The following is a 15734-nucleotide window of genomic DNA, read 5'->3' on the forward strand; positions in this document are numbered from 1 at the left end:
GAGTAGAGCGCAGTCTCGGGAGTACCCCCCGGCCTGCGAGGGGCGATGGGGGGGTATGTGACGAGTGGGGCGGGGCCGAGAGCCGTGGGAACGGAGCGAGGCCAGTGGAGTTAATGATAATGAGCGCCACCTGCGCCACACACCAGTCTCGAGTCCCACGTAGGAGCTCCGGAAGGATAAAAGGAGGAGCGACGACAGTGAAGGACGAGAGAGGACCAGGCCTAGATTTTATGTTGTTGTTTTATGTGGCAGTCGTCCGTGAGGGGCTGCTGCTTTTACTTTCATTTTGTGTTCGTTCATTTGTTTATTAAAGTTTTATGTTTAAATGTTAGCGCCACCTGCGCCACACACCAGTCTCGAGTCCCACGTAGGAGCTCCGGAAGGATAAAAGGAGGAGCGACGACAGTGAAGGACGAGAGAGGACCAGGCCTAGATTTTATGTTGTTGTTTTATGTGGCAGTCGTCCGTGAGGGGCTGCTGCTTTTACTTTCATTTTGTGTTCGTTCATTTGTTTATTAAAGTTTTATGTTTAAATGTTCGCCGGTTCCCGCCTCCTTCTTCCCGATCTACAAACTTTGTTACACTGTGCATGTAAGTATTTGTAAGTATTTGTTATATATGAGTCACATTTAAGAGCATGTCTGTGAAATGCAGTGGTTTTCAAAACTGTCCTGGAGCAGCAGCACTGTCTCACTCATCTAAAGCCTCGTACACACTGGGACGATTATCGCGTGCGCTTATCGCCGACGTTTTTTGACGCGTCTTTTGTGCTCATATTTTGTGCTTTTGTGCTGGTGATGAGCCGAGTGAACGTGCAAATTCACTCCCTGACATTAGATGGCATCTAAATAATGGGATTTAGACACATCGAATCCCATTTGATCTGCAATTCCTCTCCATAACAACTCCCTCTTATCAAGATTTTTGTAGTCGCTGTCGCGTTTGTCATAATCGTTAACAAAAGCGCCAATCTCATTGGCCGGCCAGTTTTTAACGTGGCGCATCAAACCAAAAAAAAGAGCCCGAGGCGTTCTTTAAAAAATTATGCTTTTACACCTCGCGTTTTGCGCGTCGGTGTGCACACTCACATTGGCGCCCTTTGTTTAGTCACGAGGCTCAACTTTATCAATTTCTGTATATTTCCCACTTGCTGAAGGGCACAGGTAAATATATGACATTTATTATAATGGGTTTATGTGAAGATTGTTTTAAGTTCATTTAAATTAGAAGTAATTTTTTAAAAGTCTAATAAATGTTAAAATTGATAGTTCTCAATTATACTGTAATGTTGAATGGCTACAGTCAATGGTTAAATATTAGAAAAAAATATTTCCTAGAGACATCAGTAGTGTTGGTATCAGTGATACTCGCCTTCAGTCATAAAAAGAGGCCATTAAACAAATATTAAAAATATACTATCTTTATGTTGTTTCTTCATTAATTTTGAAGATTGAATGTGAAATTATTCCAATATAAAAATATATTGAATAACTTGTTAGGTGGGATTAATCGCAATTAATCGTGATTAATTTCAGAAAAAATGTGCAATTAATTTTGTTTATTTTTTTAATCAATTGACAGCACTAGAAAAAATAATTTGTATTTCTTCGTAAAATCTATCTCTCGTGGTTTACTGCATTATTTAAAGGTTCACTCAGTATTTTCCACATTTAAAATGTTTTACTGCTAAAAAAAAAAGTTTAATAGTACTTTTGAAAAATGTGTCAAATTATGTACATGCATATGAGATTGAAGTAATATCAGTAGCCTAATAAAAGCTATTTGATTTTTAGACAGACCTGTTGAGATCACATTAGCAGCTTAATACTTCTCACTTCTCACATCATCACTTGTTAATATACCTTTTATTGGACACTTTCGTTCAAGCAATACATTAATGCCTGACTTCATTTCAACAACGGCAATGATAGTGAAAATGTAAAAACTCGGCAGTGTGATGCTGTCAATATAAGTCTAAATGCACTACTATATTGGTCAGCACAAAATCAACACAAACAAATCACTGAGTGAAACACAGTGGAGAGCAACACACAAAACACCTGAGTACATAACCAATGCAAATGCTTATATTCTCAAGATTTCCTATTCAATCAGGTTGGTTCTGTTGGGAATCTCCGCATGCAGACTGTGAGTGAAAATAAAAGCCTGGCATTCTTGTTCTTCTGGATCAATACACACGTGCCGAACAGATCACAGCACACACACACACACACAGGTTTCTGCTCCAACGGTCTGATACGATTAAGTGGGAGATCATGCGTGCCGGGAGCCCGTGCCCACAGACAGACAATCAGAGTCCAGCCCACCACAAATCAGAGAGCCGAGGACAGCCAATTACATCCACCATGACCTTCCTGATTTCCCCAAGCTTCAAGGGCTTTGACTAGCATGGAGGCATTGACAAGATAAAACAATTGGTTGGTTACTGCATGTGATGGTTATTTTAGAAGTGCAAAGGAAAACTGACTATCTGCAATATTTAATTTTTATATGCAAATATTAAGGACAAATGTTTGGAATGTAATATACTACCGTTTAAAAGTTTGGGGTTGGTAAAAAAAAATTATGTTATTGAAACAAGTCTCTTATGCTCACCAAGGCTAAATTTTTTTGATCAAATGTATAGTAAAAACAGTAAAATTGTGAAATATAGTATTACAATTTAAAATAACTGTTAACTATTTGAATATATTTTAAAATGTAATTTATTCCTGTGATGGAAAAGCTGAATTTTCAGCATCATTACTCCAGTCTTCAGTGTCACATGATCCTTCAGAAATCATTCTAATATGCTGATTTGCTGTTCAAGACACATTTCATAATGTTATTAATGTTGAAAACAGTTGTGCTGTTTAATATTTTGGTGGACACTTTGATGACGTTTTCTGGATTCTATGATGAATAGAAAGTTCAAAAGAACAGCTTTTATTCGAAATAAAAATATCTTGTAACATTATAAATGTCTTTACTGTCACATTTGATTCATTTAATGCATCCTTGCTGAATAAAAGTATTAATTTCCTAAAAAACAAAACATGAAGCTCAAAACTTATTTTGCTCAATTTATTTCTGGACCTTTTGCAACACCAAAACAGGGTTATTATCATTAACTAAAACATTTTTGTTAATTGGAATAAAGCTGAAATAAAATAATATGATTATTTATTAACTTTATTTATTTATTATTTATTATCTTTATTTGACCCTCTAACTCTAGAATTTTCTATTCTATTTTAATTCTACTTTATCTATGTTCTTTTTTATAAAAAAAAACACTAGCTTTCTATTTTTTCTATTATATCTACTTGTTTTCTTTGTATGTGTGTGTGTGTATTTGTGTGTATATATATATATATATATATATACACACACACCTTGGTGTATATATATATATATATATATATACAGTATATACTGTGTGTATATATATATATATATATATATACAGTATATACTGTGTGTATATATATATATATATATATATACAGTATATACTGTGTGTATATATATATATATATATATAAACTATAACTAATAAATAAAAAATAATAAAAATAACAGAGATATTTAAGAAAATACAAAACACAACAAAATTGCAAAAACTTTAACTAAAATGAGTAAAAACAAAAAATATAAAAACAAAAATCTAATTCAAAATATTAATAAAAACTATAATAGAGATACTAAAAAAACACTGCTTTTACACAAGGTTAACTAAAACTAAAACCATAAAATAAACATTTTCATCATTTGAAATAAAATAAAACATTAACTGAAATAAAATAAAATATATGAAATACATAAAAGTATTTTATTTCATCTAATTGCCAAGGCAGCATTTCTTATTTTCATTTAGTTTAACTTGAATTACTAATATAATTAAAACGAAATAAACTAAGAAATCAAATTAATAAAAACTACAGACATTTAAGTAATAAAAATGGCAAAAATACAAAACAAAATTACTAAAAATTGAACTAAAATTAAAATGAAAACTGAATGTACAAAAATAAAAGCTACTTTAAAATATTTATATTATAATTAATTAAATTAAAATATTAATAAAATACTAAAATAACACTGCAAGTATGTATGTGTGTATACATATATATTTATATATATAAGTTGCCTGAACACTCCCGCACTCCCCCTGTCTGCCACTCCCCCAACACAGAGTCCCGCCCCAAATTTGCACCATTGTTAGAGCCATAATATTTGCATAAAGTTAAGTTCTACCAAACTTTGTTGCATCACAAATGGTCTCCGTTGCTCAACTTTCTTTGAAAATCAGTGACTCCTGATGCCTTTTTTCTTCCAAAAAGCTATCAGTGTGAATGTCCTTTCTTATTTTGTCCTCATTTCCTCACCTTCATGCCATTCCATATAATTTTTCTTCTATATAACACAAAATGATTTCAGGCATTCTGATACAAGGATTAACAGCTCTCAGTCTGTGTATGGCAGCGGTTCCTCGTATATGATACTTGAGGGCTCTTTTATTGTTCCAGCTAGTGTCCTCAAAATTACGCCGAAGCCCCAGAGGAGCGTAGGAGTGCCGCTCAATGACTAAGATGCGGCAGCAAATCAGCTTAACGCAAGAGGCAAGTCTCAGCATTCTTCCACATCAAAGGCATGCAAGAACTGCCCCCAGACGATTCAAATCTGACCTTTAAATTTAAAAGGCGGAGAGGACTTTCAAACTGGCAGCAATTCAGACACCCACATACACACAAAATAACACATACAGACCTTTACCACAGGCCAATAGTGCGGCTGGCCTAAGAGCTTGGTGATGGCGGGGATGCCGTAGTGCAGACGCACTGCATTCTGGGCCAGCTCTGCGTCGGGGTGGCGGCTCGTGAGGTGACGCAGGGCACAGACGGCCGGCTCGGCCACGTCCTCCTTCTCTCTATATATATATATACAGTATATTGTATTTTCCATTTTCATTTTTGTTAACATTTTTGTATTTTTGTTGTATTTTTTGTCATTTTTTATTAGTTATTAGTTTTATTAGTTTATTAGTTGTTTTTTATTAATTTATTTTGTCCATATAGTTTTTATTATTTTTGATTTCAGTTTTAGTTTGACTTATTTTAGTATATCAAGTTAAACTAAATGAAAAGGAGAAATGCTGCTTTGGCAACTAACTGAAAACAAAGTTTATTATTATTTTTTTATGTTTTTAGGTTTAGTTAACTATAATAACCCTGATGGCTCACCAAGGTTGCCTTTAGTTGACGTAAAATGCAGTAAAAGTAGGAATACTGTGAAATATCATTATCACAGTTTTCTATTTGAATCTATTTTAAAAATGTAAATCATTCCTGTGATGGTAAAGCCGAATTTTCAGCATCATTACTCCAGTCTTCAGTGTCACATGATCATTTTAATATGCTCATTTGATATTTTTGAGAAAACCATGATAATTTTCTTCAGGATTCTTTAAAGAAAAGAAAGTTCAAACGAACAGCATTTATTTAGAAATAGAAATATTTTGTAACATTATAAATGTCTTTACTGTCACTTTTGATCAATTTAATGCATCATTGCTCAATAAAAGTATTAATTTCTTTAAAAAAAAAAGCTCCACTGGCAACATTTGTGACATAATGTTGATTACCACAAAAATAATTTTGTTAACATGCATATTGTTTACATCTTGTGGCTATACACATTTTCAACATTTACAAACTAGCCTCATTCACATCCATTGCAAGAACCTCACTGTGATCCAGATTAATGCCTTTTTTAAAGGAAAAGAGGGACAAGTGGAATCATTTTTTGAGGTCATCAACATCAAGCCACAAATACTGTCGACTGAGTTTAACTTGTGCTGAACCCAGAATATTCATTTAACATTCACCTTTTTAATAGATCATAAATGATCGGTGACAGTGCAAAAGATTCACATAAAAACACGACATTTCAAGAATCAGGCAGTCATAACCGCTAATTATCACAAATGAAAGACATGATAGAAGAGGAGGAGACTGAGATAAGAAACAAATGAAAGAGCAAAGGCAGTGGAAAAACGAGATGAGAATGAACGCGAGTTTGTGAAGGATTAGAGACGGACAGACGCTCAAATACACACATTTAAATTCTACACACTTTCTGTGGGAGCAGGAGACACGTCCACTAAAACGAATTTAATAATAAGGGTGAAAATTATAACCTGTTTATCGTTAATTGTGCATTTTCTGGGCCACTGAATTCTGAGTAGCAGTGATGAGGGATAGATTGTGAGGAGGTGAGGAACAATTATGAAAACCACCAGTTGCCTGCACTATAAAACCATTAGAAAGTACAGAGGAAAATCTGTCAGACTACATGAAAGATGTTCAGAGGCATTCAAGCTCTGGCTGCACAGCACATTTAATAACTGAATGCAATATTGAAAATGGTATTGTTATTTAATTTGTAAGCAAATATTCTAATTATCTGCTTTATAAAGCCATTTCACGCTCAGTATAGATTCATGATTGACTGATAATCTGGATCATTTTTCTACATCCAGAAAACAATACCAAGGTAAAACACAAAAACACAGCTTTTCCTTTTTAAACAACAACTTTTGGGTGGTTGCTAGGATGTTCTGGGCAGTTGCTAGGCAGTAAATTGGATGTTCTGGGTGTTTTAGGTGTTTGCTAGGCTTTTCTGGGTGGATGCTAGGAAGTTAAAGTAATAGTTCACCCAAAGATGAGAATTTGCTTTTAATTTACACTCATGCCATCCAAGATGTAGGTGACTTTCCTCCTCAGAAGAACAGTAAAGAGGATTTTTAACTGAAACCGTGGTCCTTGGCGATTCATAAAATGCAAGTCAGCAGCTGCACGATTTTTGAAAATAAAAAAACATATCAAGGAACACAAAATTAATGCCTGTGGCTCCTGATAATAAATTGAGGTCTTATGAAGCGAAACGATCGGTCTGTGCAAGAAACTGAACCTTATTTACAACGTGATTACCTGTATATACACAGCCTCAGGCAAACGGGGGAAATTTAATTCTTTTCCACAAACTGGCTCTTTCGGACAGTTCGTTTCTGGTTCAAATAACTGATTCTCCAGTATGTTTTCGTAATCACACTATGATGTAATGTACACACAATTATATTATTAAAGCACCCAATAATGATGTGAAACGTGGATGTTTTACATGTCTAATGCATATAAAGTGAATCAACTAGTCTTTACACAAACAATGAGAAAACATAAAAACGTTCCTTTTGCCCCTTCATTCAGCGGCTCATCGGTCTTCAGTCTGAGTTTGATCTGTTTCCTCAGTTTCAGTGACTGTTGGAGGAAATGGAGCGCTGAATGACTTCTTTCATGATTGGATCATATACGCCGGTGTTTTGGCTCATTTCAACTCAGAGTGACTGTCAGGCATCCGAAGTGAGTTTTGAGTAACCTGTAGATCTGTGCTGCTTGAATTTCAAGTTTCGGTTCAGTCCGATTTGGTGAACTGGTTCAACTAGTTCACCAAAAAGAACCGGTTCAAAAGAATGATTCGTTCGTGAACCGGACATCACTCCGGACTGCTTGCCTGAGGCTCTGGATTACAGGTAATAATGTTGTAAATAATGTTCAGTTTCTTGCACAGACTGATCATTTCTCTTCATAAGACCTCAGTATATCGTCAGGAGCCACGGGTGTTCAGTGTTCCTTGATTTGCTTTTTTATTCTCAAAGCTGTTGACTTGCATTTTATGAATCACCAAAGACCAGAGTTTCAGCTAAAAAACATCTTTACTGTTTGACTCAAGAAAAAAAGTCACCTACATTTGGGAAATCCTGAGGGTGAGTAAAAATGTGAGCAAATGTGAGCAAATTTTCATTTTTGAGTGAGCTACTCCTTTAAGTACAGTGCACCGTTGTAACAAACACATGGTCTACAGAGAGGAACAGCTCATTTTACCTGCTTGGTTGCAGCGTCAGAGAGATTCCTCAGGGTCCACAGGCAGTTCTGTGTCAGACGCTGACTCGAACCTGTGAGATGTTGGCCGAGAGCCTGCATACCTCCTGCCAAATGGAGAGAAAAAGGCTTAGAGTCCATATTTATCGGACTTAGCCACAAAAAAAAAAGGAAGAAAGGACAAAATTATCCAGCTACACAACCTGCTCTAAAAAGAAGGCGGCTGTATTTCTCCATGGATTAGGCATTGTCTGCCAAGGAGAGAGAAATGTCTTTTGGAGTCTGTGAAGATAAACTAAAAGCCACATGGCTTAGGAAGATAAAAAGAGGGAAGGAGATTAGGAGACATCCTTGAAAACGGCCTCTCATCCAGTGTTGTAACTACACGATCCTCAGCGCTTTCTCAAGCGAGTGTCGAAACGTCATATGGGAAGAGGACATAGTCACGCCATAACTGTGAAGACTTTTATGAGATCAGCTCTGGCAGGCACGATAGAGTGAGATATTTGAGTCCCGCAACCTTTGTCGTTGTATCTCTAAGTATTAATTCGCTGAAAGGTCAGCGTTAATGAAGTAAAACCCATACAGTGACTGCCGTGAAACAGTGCTGACAGGCGGGTTTGATAAAGGTGGGTTTTTACATAAACTGCATCTGTAATATTAGTTTTAATGGAAAATCTACTTGAGTTGAGCTCAATGGCTAAACCCTGTATTGTTGGGACTCTAATATAGCGGGTTTAACACACATGCTGCTGATATGTTGAGTCATAGTGCCAATGTGGATGATGCAGATTCAAGTTTGGCTTGTAACGTGTCCCGATCTCATTTCCCTTCTCTTCTTAAAAAAAATATGGGACTCTCCACTGTCTTTGACGGTCATAAAAACCAGTCATGGAACAGTAATAAAAATAAAGTAATAGTGATTTTCTGGTGATTCCTGGTCATGCTGTGCAAAGGAGCTCAGAAAGCTGAATCATCCATTGATTTGCATTCAAATCTCAGGGTTTTTTTTCAAAACAGTTGGGTTAGTTGTATTTTTTTGTTCAAAATAAATGCAGCCTTGGTGAGCATAAGGGCGTGTTCACACTTAGCGTCTTTTTTTAAGCTGCCAGCGTTTGTTTTACATTATAATCCTATGGAGTAAACCGTGTTTTCAAAAAAGTCCTGAGCACTTTTTTAAACGCCACCGCCGGCATCTTTTTCTGCAGCTCAGAGCATCTTTTCAAGTTGAAAAAAGTTTAACTTTTCTGAAAAAAACGCCCTACGTCAAGCGCCTTTTTGACAGCTGACCAATGACAAGCGAGTAGCGAGACCTACTCGTTTCCATAACAACAAGAACAAGAAAAAATGGAGAAGGTGCCGGTAGATAAACTGATCGTACTAGTTTCGGAGCACAAGGAGTTATATGATAAGAGCACAAAATATTTAGTATAATAATAATGTTTTAATGTTTAGTCTAAAATATGCCGCAAACCGTGCATTGGTGCTGGGCGGTATACCGGTTCATACCGAATACAGAATTTATTTTTGTTATAATATGAATTTTTAAAATACCGCAATACCGGTGTATGTCACTTAAACAACGTTCGGAACGCGACACTGTTTGAAAGGGGTCCCTTTTCACTGTTGCACTGTGGTGAGGGAACAGATGATGCATGTTGATTTTATCAGACGATGCTGATAAAATCAATTTTATAATCGTATAAATGAGAGTGCCTCCTGGTTAACATTAAAAGGGGTCGTGTTTAGTCACTATTTAGTGTGGTATTTTTGTGAAACCGGTATAATTTTGAAAAATACCGTGATATAAATTTTTGGTCATACCGCACAGCACTACCGTGCATCATCCAACCGGAGCTCCTGGACTAAATTGTTGTAAGCACCATAATGGTTCCTTCCCCGTATAATGTCGTGCACCCACAAACGTCGTTGTAAACCGACATTCTCTTTCCCGTTAACTTAAAAAGCCAACGCAAGAGCCAATTTCCTTTTTCTCTACATTTTTGCACCACACAGCGCTAGGTTACTGTTGCAGCTGTTGCTATAGCAACAAAAGACGCCCTCGGCTGCTATTTGTAACAGAAACGCTGCCAGCTTTCTTTTTTTTCACTAAAAAAACGCCCTTGTCAACTTTTTCTTGTCAAAAAAGACGCCAAGTGTGAACATAGCCTAAGAGACTTTTTTCAAAAACATTAAAAAAATCTTACCAACCCCAAAGTTTTAAAGGGTAGAGTATAATAGTTCAAATCTTTTTTCCTCTCTTTCTTTTTTTAAATAATAGAATTGTTTCACAACAAACAAATGGAAATCATCCGCAGCAATCTCAGAAATCCGTAATAATGTAATAATCTCTAATGACTGTAAAAGTCATGCAAATTCGTTCATCAAAAAGTGAGGAAAAATATGCAAAAAGCCCCCAACACCCTCAGACAAAAACCCAGACAAAATCTGAAGCAGAAAAAAAAAGAGATGGAGATTGTGATATTACAGGGAAATTATACAATAATGCCCAAGAGAGCAGTCCTTGGGAATGAAAGAAAAGAGATAAGAATATTCCTCTAGGGTCTGGGAATAAAAAAATACATAAAAGCGAAACAAAGGGGAAAAGAGTGTTAAATGAAGAACGTAACACACACATTTACTCACCAGCGTCAACAATAGCCGGCTTGTTGCTTGGACAGACAGAAAGCACCTTCAGGACTCTGCTGGTGGTCCATAGGAGCTTCTCATAGTTGTAGTTTCTCATAATGAACACCAAACTTTCTGGCCCAGCATTTGCCAGGATGATCAACTGTGAAGAGAGAAAAACCACACAGATTAAGGCCAAAAATATACTTTAAGTGAAATCAGTCTCTAAGGCAATGCATTCTCAGTGATGATACGACACCTTGCTCTCCTGATTGCCGTAAGACAGCAGCTGCAGGCAGTCCGTGGTGATGGCCAGGAACTTGGGGTTGGTCTTTTTCAGAAGAGGGACCATCCTTTGCAGTCCATCGGCCAGACGCACTGCCATCTTGGCTCCCTCCTGGTGCAGTAACAGGTTGTGTAACGTGGTAATGGCGTAGAACAGCACTGACTCCATAGGGGAACTGAAGAAAGAATAAAATATTTATAACATTTTCAAATCATAATGCCCAGAAGAACCACTAAATAGGATGATCCCCTTGTGCTGCATATTTACATGTATACAGACATTCTTATATTGTGTAATAGTTAAGCATGATATTAAAAAGTTACAAATTTAATTGTTTCCACAATTTAATGCTTTCATACTTTGTTGCACAACAACAAGTTATTCAAATATTATCTGAAAAATATTTACTGTCTATTAAATTAATTACGTATCTTTTTTTCTAGTCAATACAAGAATAAAAAAGGTGAAACACAAAAACGGTTGGATGATACAACACAAATACAATTCTTGAACACATGGAAAATAAGATGAACATTATTAATAATACATAATACATGTATACTATCTATTATTATTCATTTTTAATAAATATGATTTCTTATTAAACTAAATAAAATATCAAACATATTATATTATAGTACATATAATAGAACAGAACAGAACAGAATAGAATAGTATAGAACAGAATAAAGATGAACATTATTATTATTACAATTCTGATTATCATTAATGATTGAATATTATATAAAATAAATAAAATACTATTCATTATTCAAATAAATAATAATAAACAAATATCTAAATTATATATTGTTATTATAGATATTAGAAAATAATACATTTCAATAATTTATATAAAACTATTAACAATTATTGCTTTTGATTTCATACTGTCAAAATGCATTTGTTAATATTCTTTGCAAAGAATTTTCCTCGGAGCTCCAGTATCACGGACCTCAATTTGAAAATTGAATAGACAAGATGAAAAGTATTAAATTATTTACGGTTTACATTTACTATTACAGTTACAGCATAAATTAGACTTCTCGATTAGAGAAAAACAGATAGTCCTGCCACCGTTTATCAGTATAACAAACAACAAAGAACGAACAACGTTTGTTATCAGGGATGCAACGTTTTCACAGACCTACAGACAAACCAGTCTACAAATGGTTTACTTACAGTTGTCTGTGCATATTAAACTAGAACATAAAAGAGTGTTTTCACTAGATGGTCCTCATAGCAGAACACAAGATCCAGGGGGCGTGGCTGGATCCAGATCCAACTCCTCCCACCTTACATATACCTAAACCTACCCGTCTCCACCCCCTGTTTCCTAAACCCACTCATCTCCACCCCTAAACCTACCAATCTCCCAGAGCTCCACCCCTAAACCTACCAATCTCCACCCCCTAGATGTGGATCCAACCATGTAATAATCTCTAATGACTGTAAAAGTCATGCAAATTCGTTCATCAAAAAGTGAGGAAAAATATGCAAAAAGCCCCCAACACCCTCAGACAAAAACCCAGACAAAATCTGAAGCAGAAAAAAAAAGAGATGGAGATTGTGATATTACAGGGAAATTATACAATAATGCCCAAGAGAGCAGTCCTTGGGAATGAAAGAAAAGAGATAAGAATATTCCTCTAGGGTCTGGGAATAAAAAAATACATAAAAGCGAAACAAAGGGGAAAAGAGTGTTAAATGAAGAACGTAACACACACATTTACTCACCAGCGTCAACAATAGCCGGCTTGTTGCTTGGACAGACAGAAAGCACCTTCAGGACTCTGCTGGTGGTCCATAGGAGCTTCTCATAGTTGTAGTTTCTCATAATGAACACCAAACTTTCTGGCCCAGCATTTGCCAGGATGATCAACTGTGAAGAGAGAAAAACCACACAGATTAAGGCCAAAAATATACTTTAAGTGAAATCAGTCTCTAAGGCAATGCATTCTCAGTGATGATACGACACCTTGCTCTCCTGATTGCCGTAAGACAGCAGCTGCAGGCAGTCCGTGGTGATGGCCAGGAACTTGGGGTTGGTCTTTTTCAGAAGAGGGACCATCCTTTGCAGTCCATCGGCCAGACGCACTGCCATCTTGGCTCCCTCCTGGTGCAGTAACAGGTTGTGTAACGTGGTAATGGCGTAGAACAGCACTGACTCCATAGGGGAACTGAAGAAAGAATAAAATATTTATAACATTTTCAAATCATAATGCCCAGAAGAACCACTAAATAGGATGATCCCCTTGTGCTGCATATTTACATGTATACAGACATTCTTATATTGTGTAATAGTTAAGCATGATATTAAAAAGTTACAAATTTAATTGTTTCCACAATTTAATGCTTTCATACTTTGTTGCACAACAACAAGTTATTCAAATATTATCTGAAAAATATTTACTGTCTATTAAATTAATTACGTATCTTTTTTTCTAGTCAATACAAGAATAAAAAAGGTGAAACACAAAAACGGTTGGATGATACAACACAAATACAATTCTTGAACACATGGAAAATAAGATGAACATTATTAATAATACATAATACATGTATACTATCTATTATTATTCATTTTTAATAAATATGATTTCTTATTAAACTAAATAAAATATCAAACATATTATATTATAGTACATATAATAGAACAGAACAGAACAGAATAGAATAGTATAGAACAGAATAAAGATGAACATTATTATTATTACAATTCTGATTATCATTAATGATTGAATATTATATAAAATAAATAAAATACTATTCATTATTCAAATAAATAATAATAAACAAATATCTAAATTATATATTGTTATTATAGATATTAGAAAATAATACATTTCAATAATTTATATAAAACTATTAACAATTATTGCTTTTGATTTCATACTGTCAAAATGCATTTGTTAATATTCTTTGCAAAGAATTTTCCTCGGAGCTCCAGTATCACGGACCTCAATTTGAAAATTGAATAGACAAGATGAAAAGTATTAAATTATTTACGGTTTACATTTACTATTACAGTTACAGCATAAATTAGACTTCTCGATTAGAGAAAAACAGATAGTCCTGCCACCGTTTATCAGTATAACAAACAACAAAGAACGAACAACGTTTGTTATCAGGGATGCAACGTTTTCACAGACCTACAGACAAACCAGTCTACAAATGGTTTACTTACAGTTGTCTGTGCATATTAAACTAGAACATAAAAGAGTGTTTTCACTAGATGGTCCTCACAGCAGAACACAAGATCCAGGGGGCGTGGCTGGATCCAGATCCAACTCCTCCCACCTTACATATACCTAAACCTACCCGTCTCCACCCCCTGTTTCCTAAACCCACTCATCTCCACCCCTAAACCTACCAATCTCCCAGAGCTCCACCCCTAAACCTACCAATCTCCACCCCCTAGATGTTGATCCAACCACGCCCCCTGGATCTTGTGTTCTGCAGTGAGGGGCTACTGGTTTTCACACCAGAAAAATGACACACACCACCTTTATAGATCTAGACTGCAATCAAGTGGTTGCATGCAGCACTCTTTAAGATATCATCCTTGAGCAAGACATTTAACTATAGGCTGCAGCAAGCAGACTGTCCCTGTAACTTAATATGGTGATACCATGTCAAAGTTGCAACGGCCCTGGTTGCACGGTCATAAAGATCCTGCTCTACTCTATTATCTCAACATCTGCCGCAAATGGGCTTTCTGACAGAGCAAATTTCCCATCAGAGTCCAAATATATCTCTAAAATACAGCTCTGCTATAGCCCTCATTGCAGTGTAGTGGACGCTTCCATACACAGAAAATGGACACACTCTCCTGCTTTAGCATTGCTTAGTCACAGCGTTCATCAAAATGCACCAGAGGTTAGGAGATAAAGTGAGCACAAATTAATGTGCACCACAATGAGAGAAGAGCTAAAGTCGCTCACCAAGCTTAATACGATGTGCAAAGAAAACGCCAGGTTGACCAGACCAGTAACGGAAGGATTATGGCTTCCCTGTTGACCATCATAAAACCAGCATGAATTTCTATGCCGGTCCAGTCTGGTTAGTGCTGGTTTGGTGATGATCTAGCACAGTCCGTCTAAGGGTTCTCTTAGGAACTGCAGCGTGCGTCCATCAAATGTTTGCCACTATTCAACCGAAACCATTTTTCTGTCCATGTACAGTCAAGGGACTAATTAAAACATGAAAGCATTAGACCGGCAAGGCATCTGTCATTCATCATTTATCTAATATTACAGATACAGAAGTCAACACTGGGTATCTGCATTTTCAGAGATGGCTGATATACTGTAGATAAAAATGTGATATTTATTTCTCTGCCATGGTTTTAATATTTAACATTTTACATAAAAACATCATTTGGACCAAGCAGTGATTTTTACAAAGTAGATATTTAATGCAAAAATCTAGTTAAAATAGTCAAAACAAGTTTTACAATTACTGTTTTCTTATAAGAAAATTTAATCTTTTTTTTGTTACATTTCTAATTTATTTCTACATTTTTTCTTTCATTTATTTATTTAAACATGTTTATTTTAATAAAAATAATTTATTTAAATATATATATATATATATAACGTTGCAGAGATGAGATGAGGCAAACAGAGGTGAGGATCTAGATGCAGGAGTTTAATAAAAATTCAGGAACCAACAAGTAATCCAACATGGGTAAAACAAGGAACTCAGACAAGGGCAGGGAGCAACCATCACAGACATTCAACAACTGACAAATACTAACTGAAACACTGGGCTATTTATACACAGAGACGCAAACAGGATAACAAGGTAACAAGACACACCTGGGAAAGGAACCAAGACAACCAATGAAACAATAGGACTACAAGTTGACTACAAATGGC

General features: G+C 35.7%; 1 protein-coding gene across 1 annotated transcript in view; it reads right to left on the reverse strand.

The window, feature by feature from the left end:
- Nucleotides 1–15734, reverse strand: part of LOC107754086 (junction plakoglobin-like) — an 81660-nt gene that overhangs the window by 10539 nt on the left and 55387 nt on the right. Inside the window, exons 6-10 of the mRNA XM_016570405.1 lie at nt 12833–13034; nt 12592–12736; nt 7944–8047; nt 7246–7319; nt 4771–4930 (exon numbers count right to left, since the gene is read on the reverse strand). Coding sequence (XP_016425891.1) covers nt 4771–4930; nt 7246–7319; nt 7944–8047; nt 12592–12736; nt 12833–13034 — 685 coding nt within the window. The remainder of the gene's footprint in view (nt 1–4770; nt 4931–7245; nt 7320–7943; nt 8048–12591; nt 12737–12832; nt 13035–15734) is intronic.

The sequence above is a fragment of the Sinocyclocheilus rhinocerous genome, unplaced genomic scaffold, assembly GCF_001515625.1.
Source record: "Sinocyclocheilus rhinocerous isolate Xijiao unplaced genomic scaffold, SAMN03320098_v1.1 scaffold612, whole genome shotgun sequence".
Classification (NCBI taxonomy): domain Eukaryota; kingdom Metazoa; phylum Chordata; class Actinopteri; order Cypriniformes; family Cyprinidae; genus Sinocyclocheilus; species Sinocyclocheilus rhinocerous.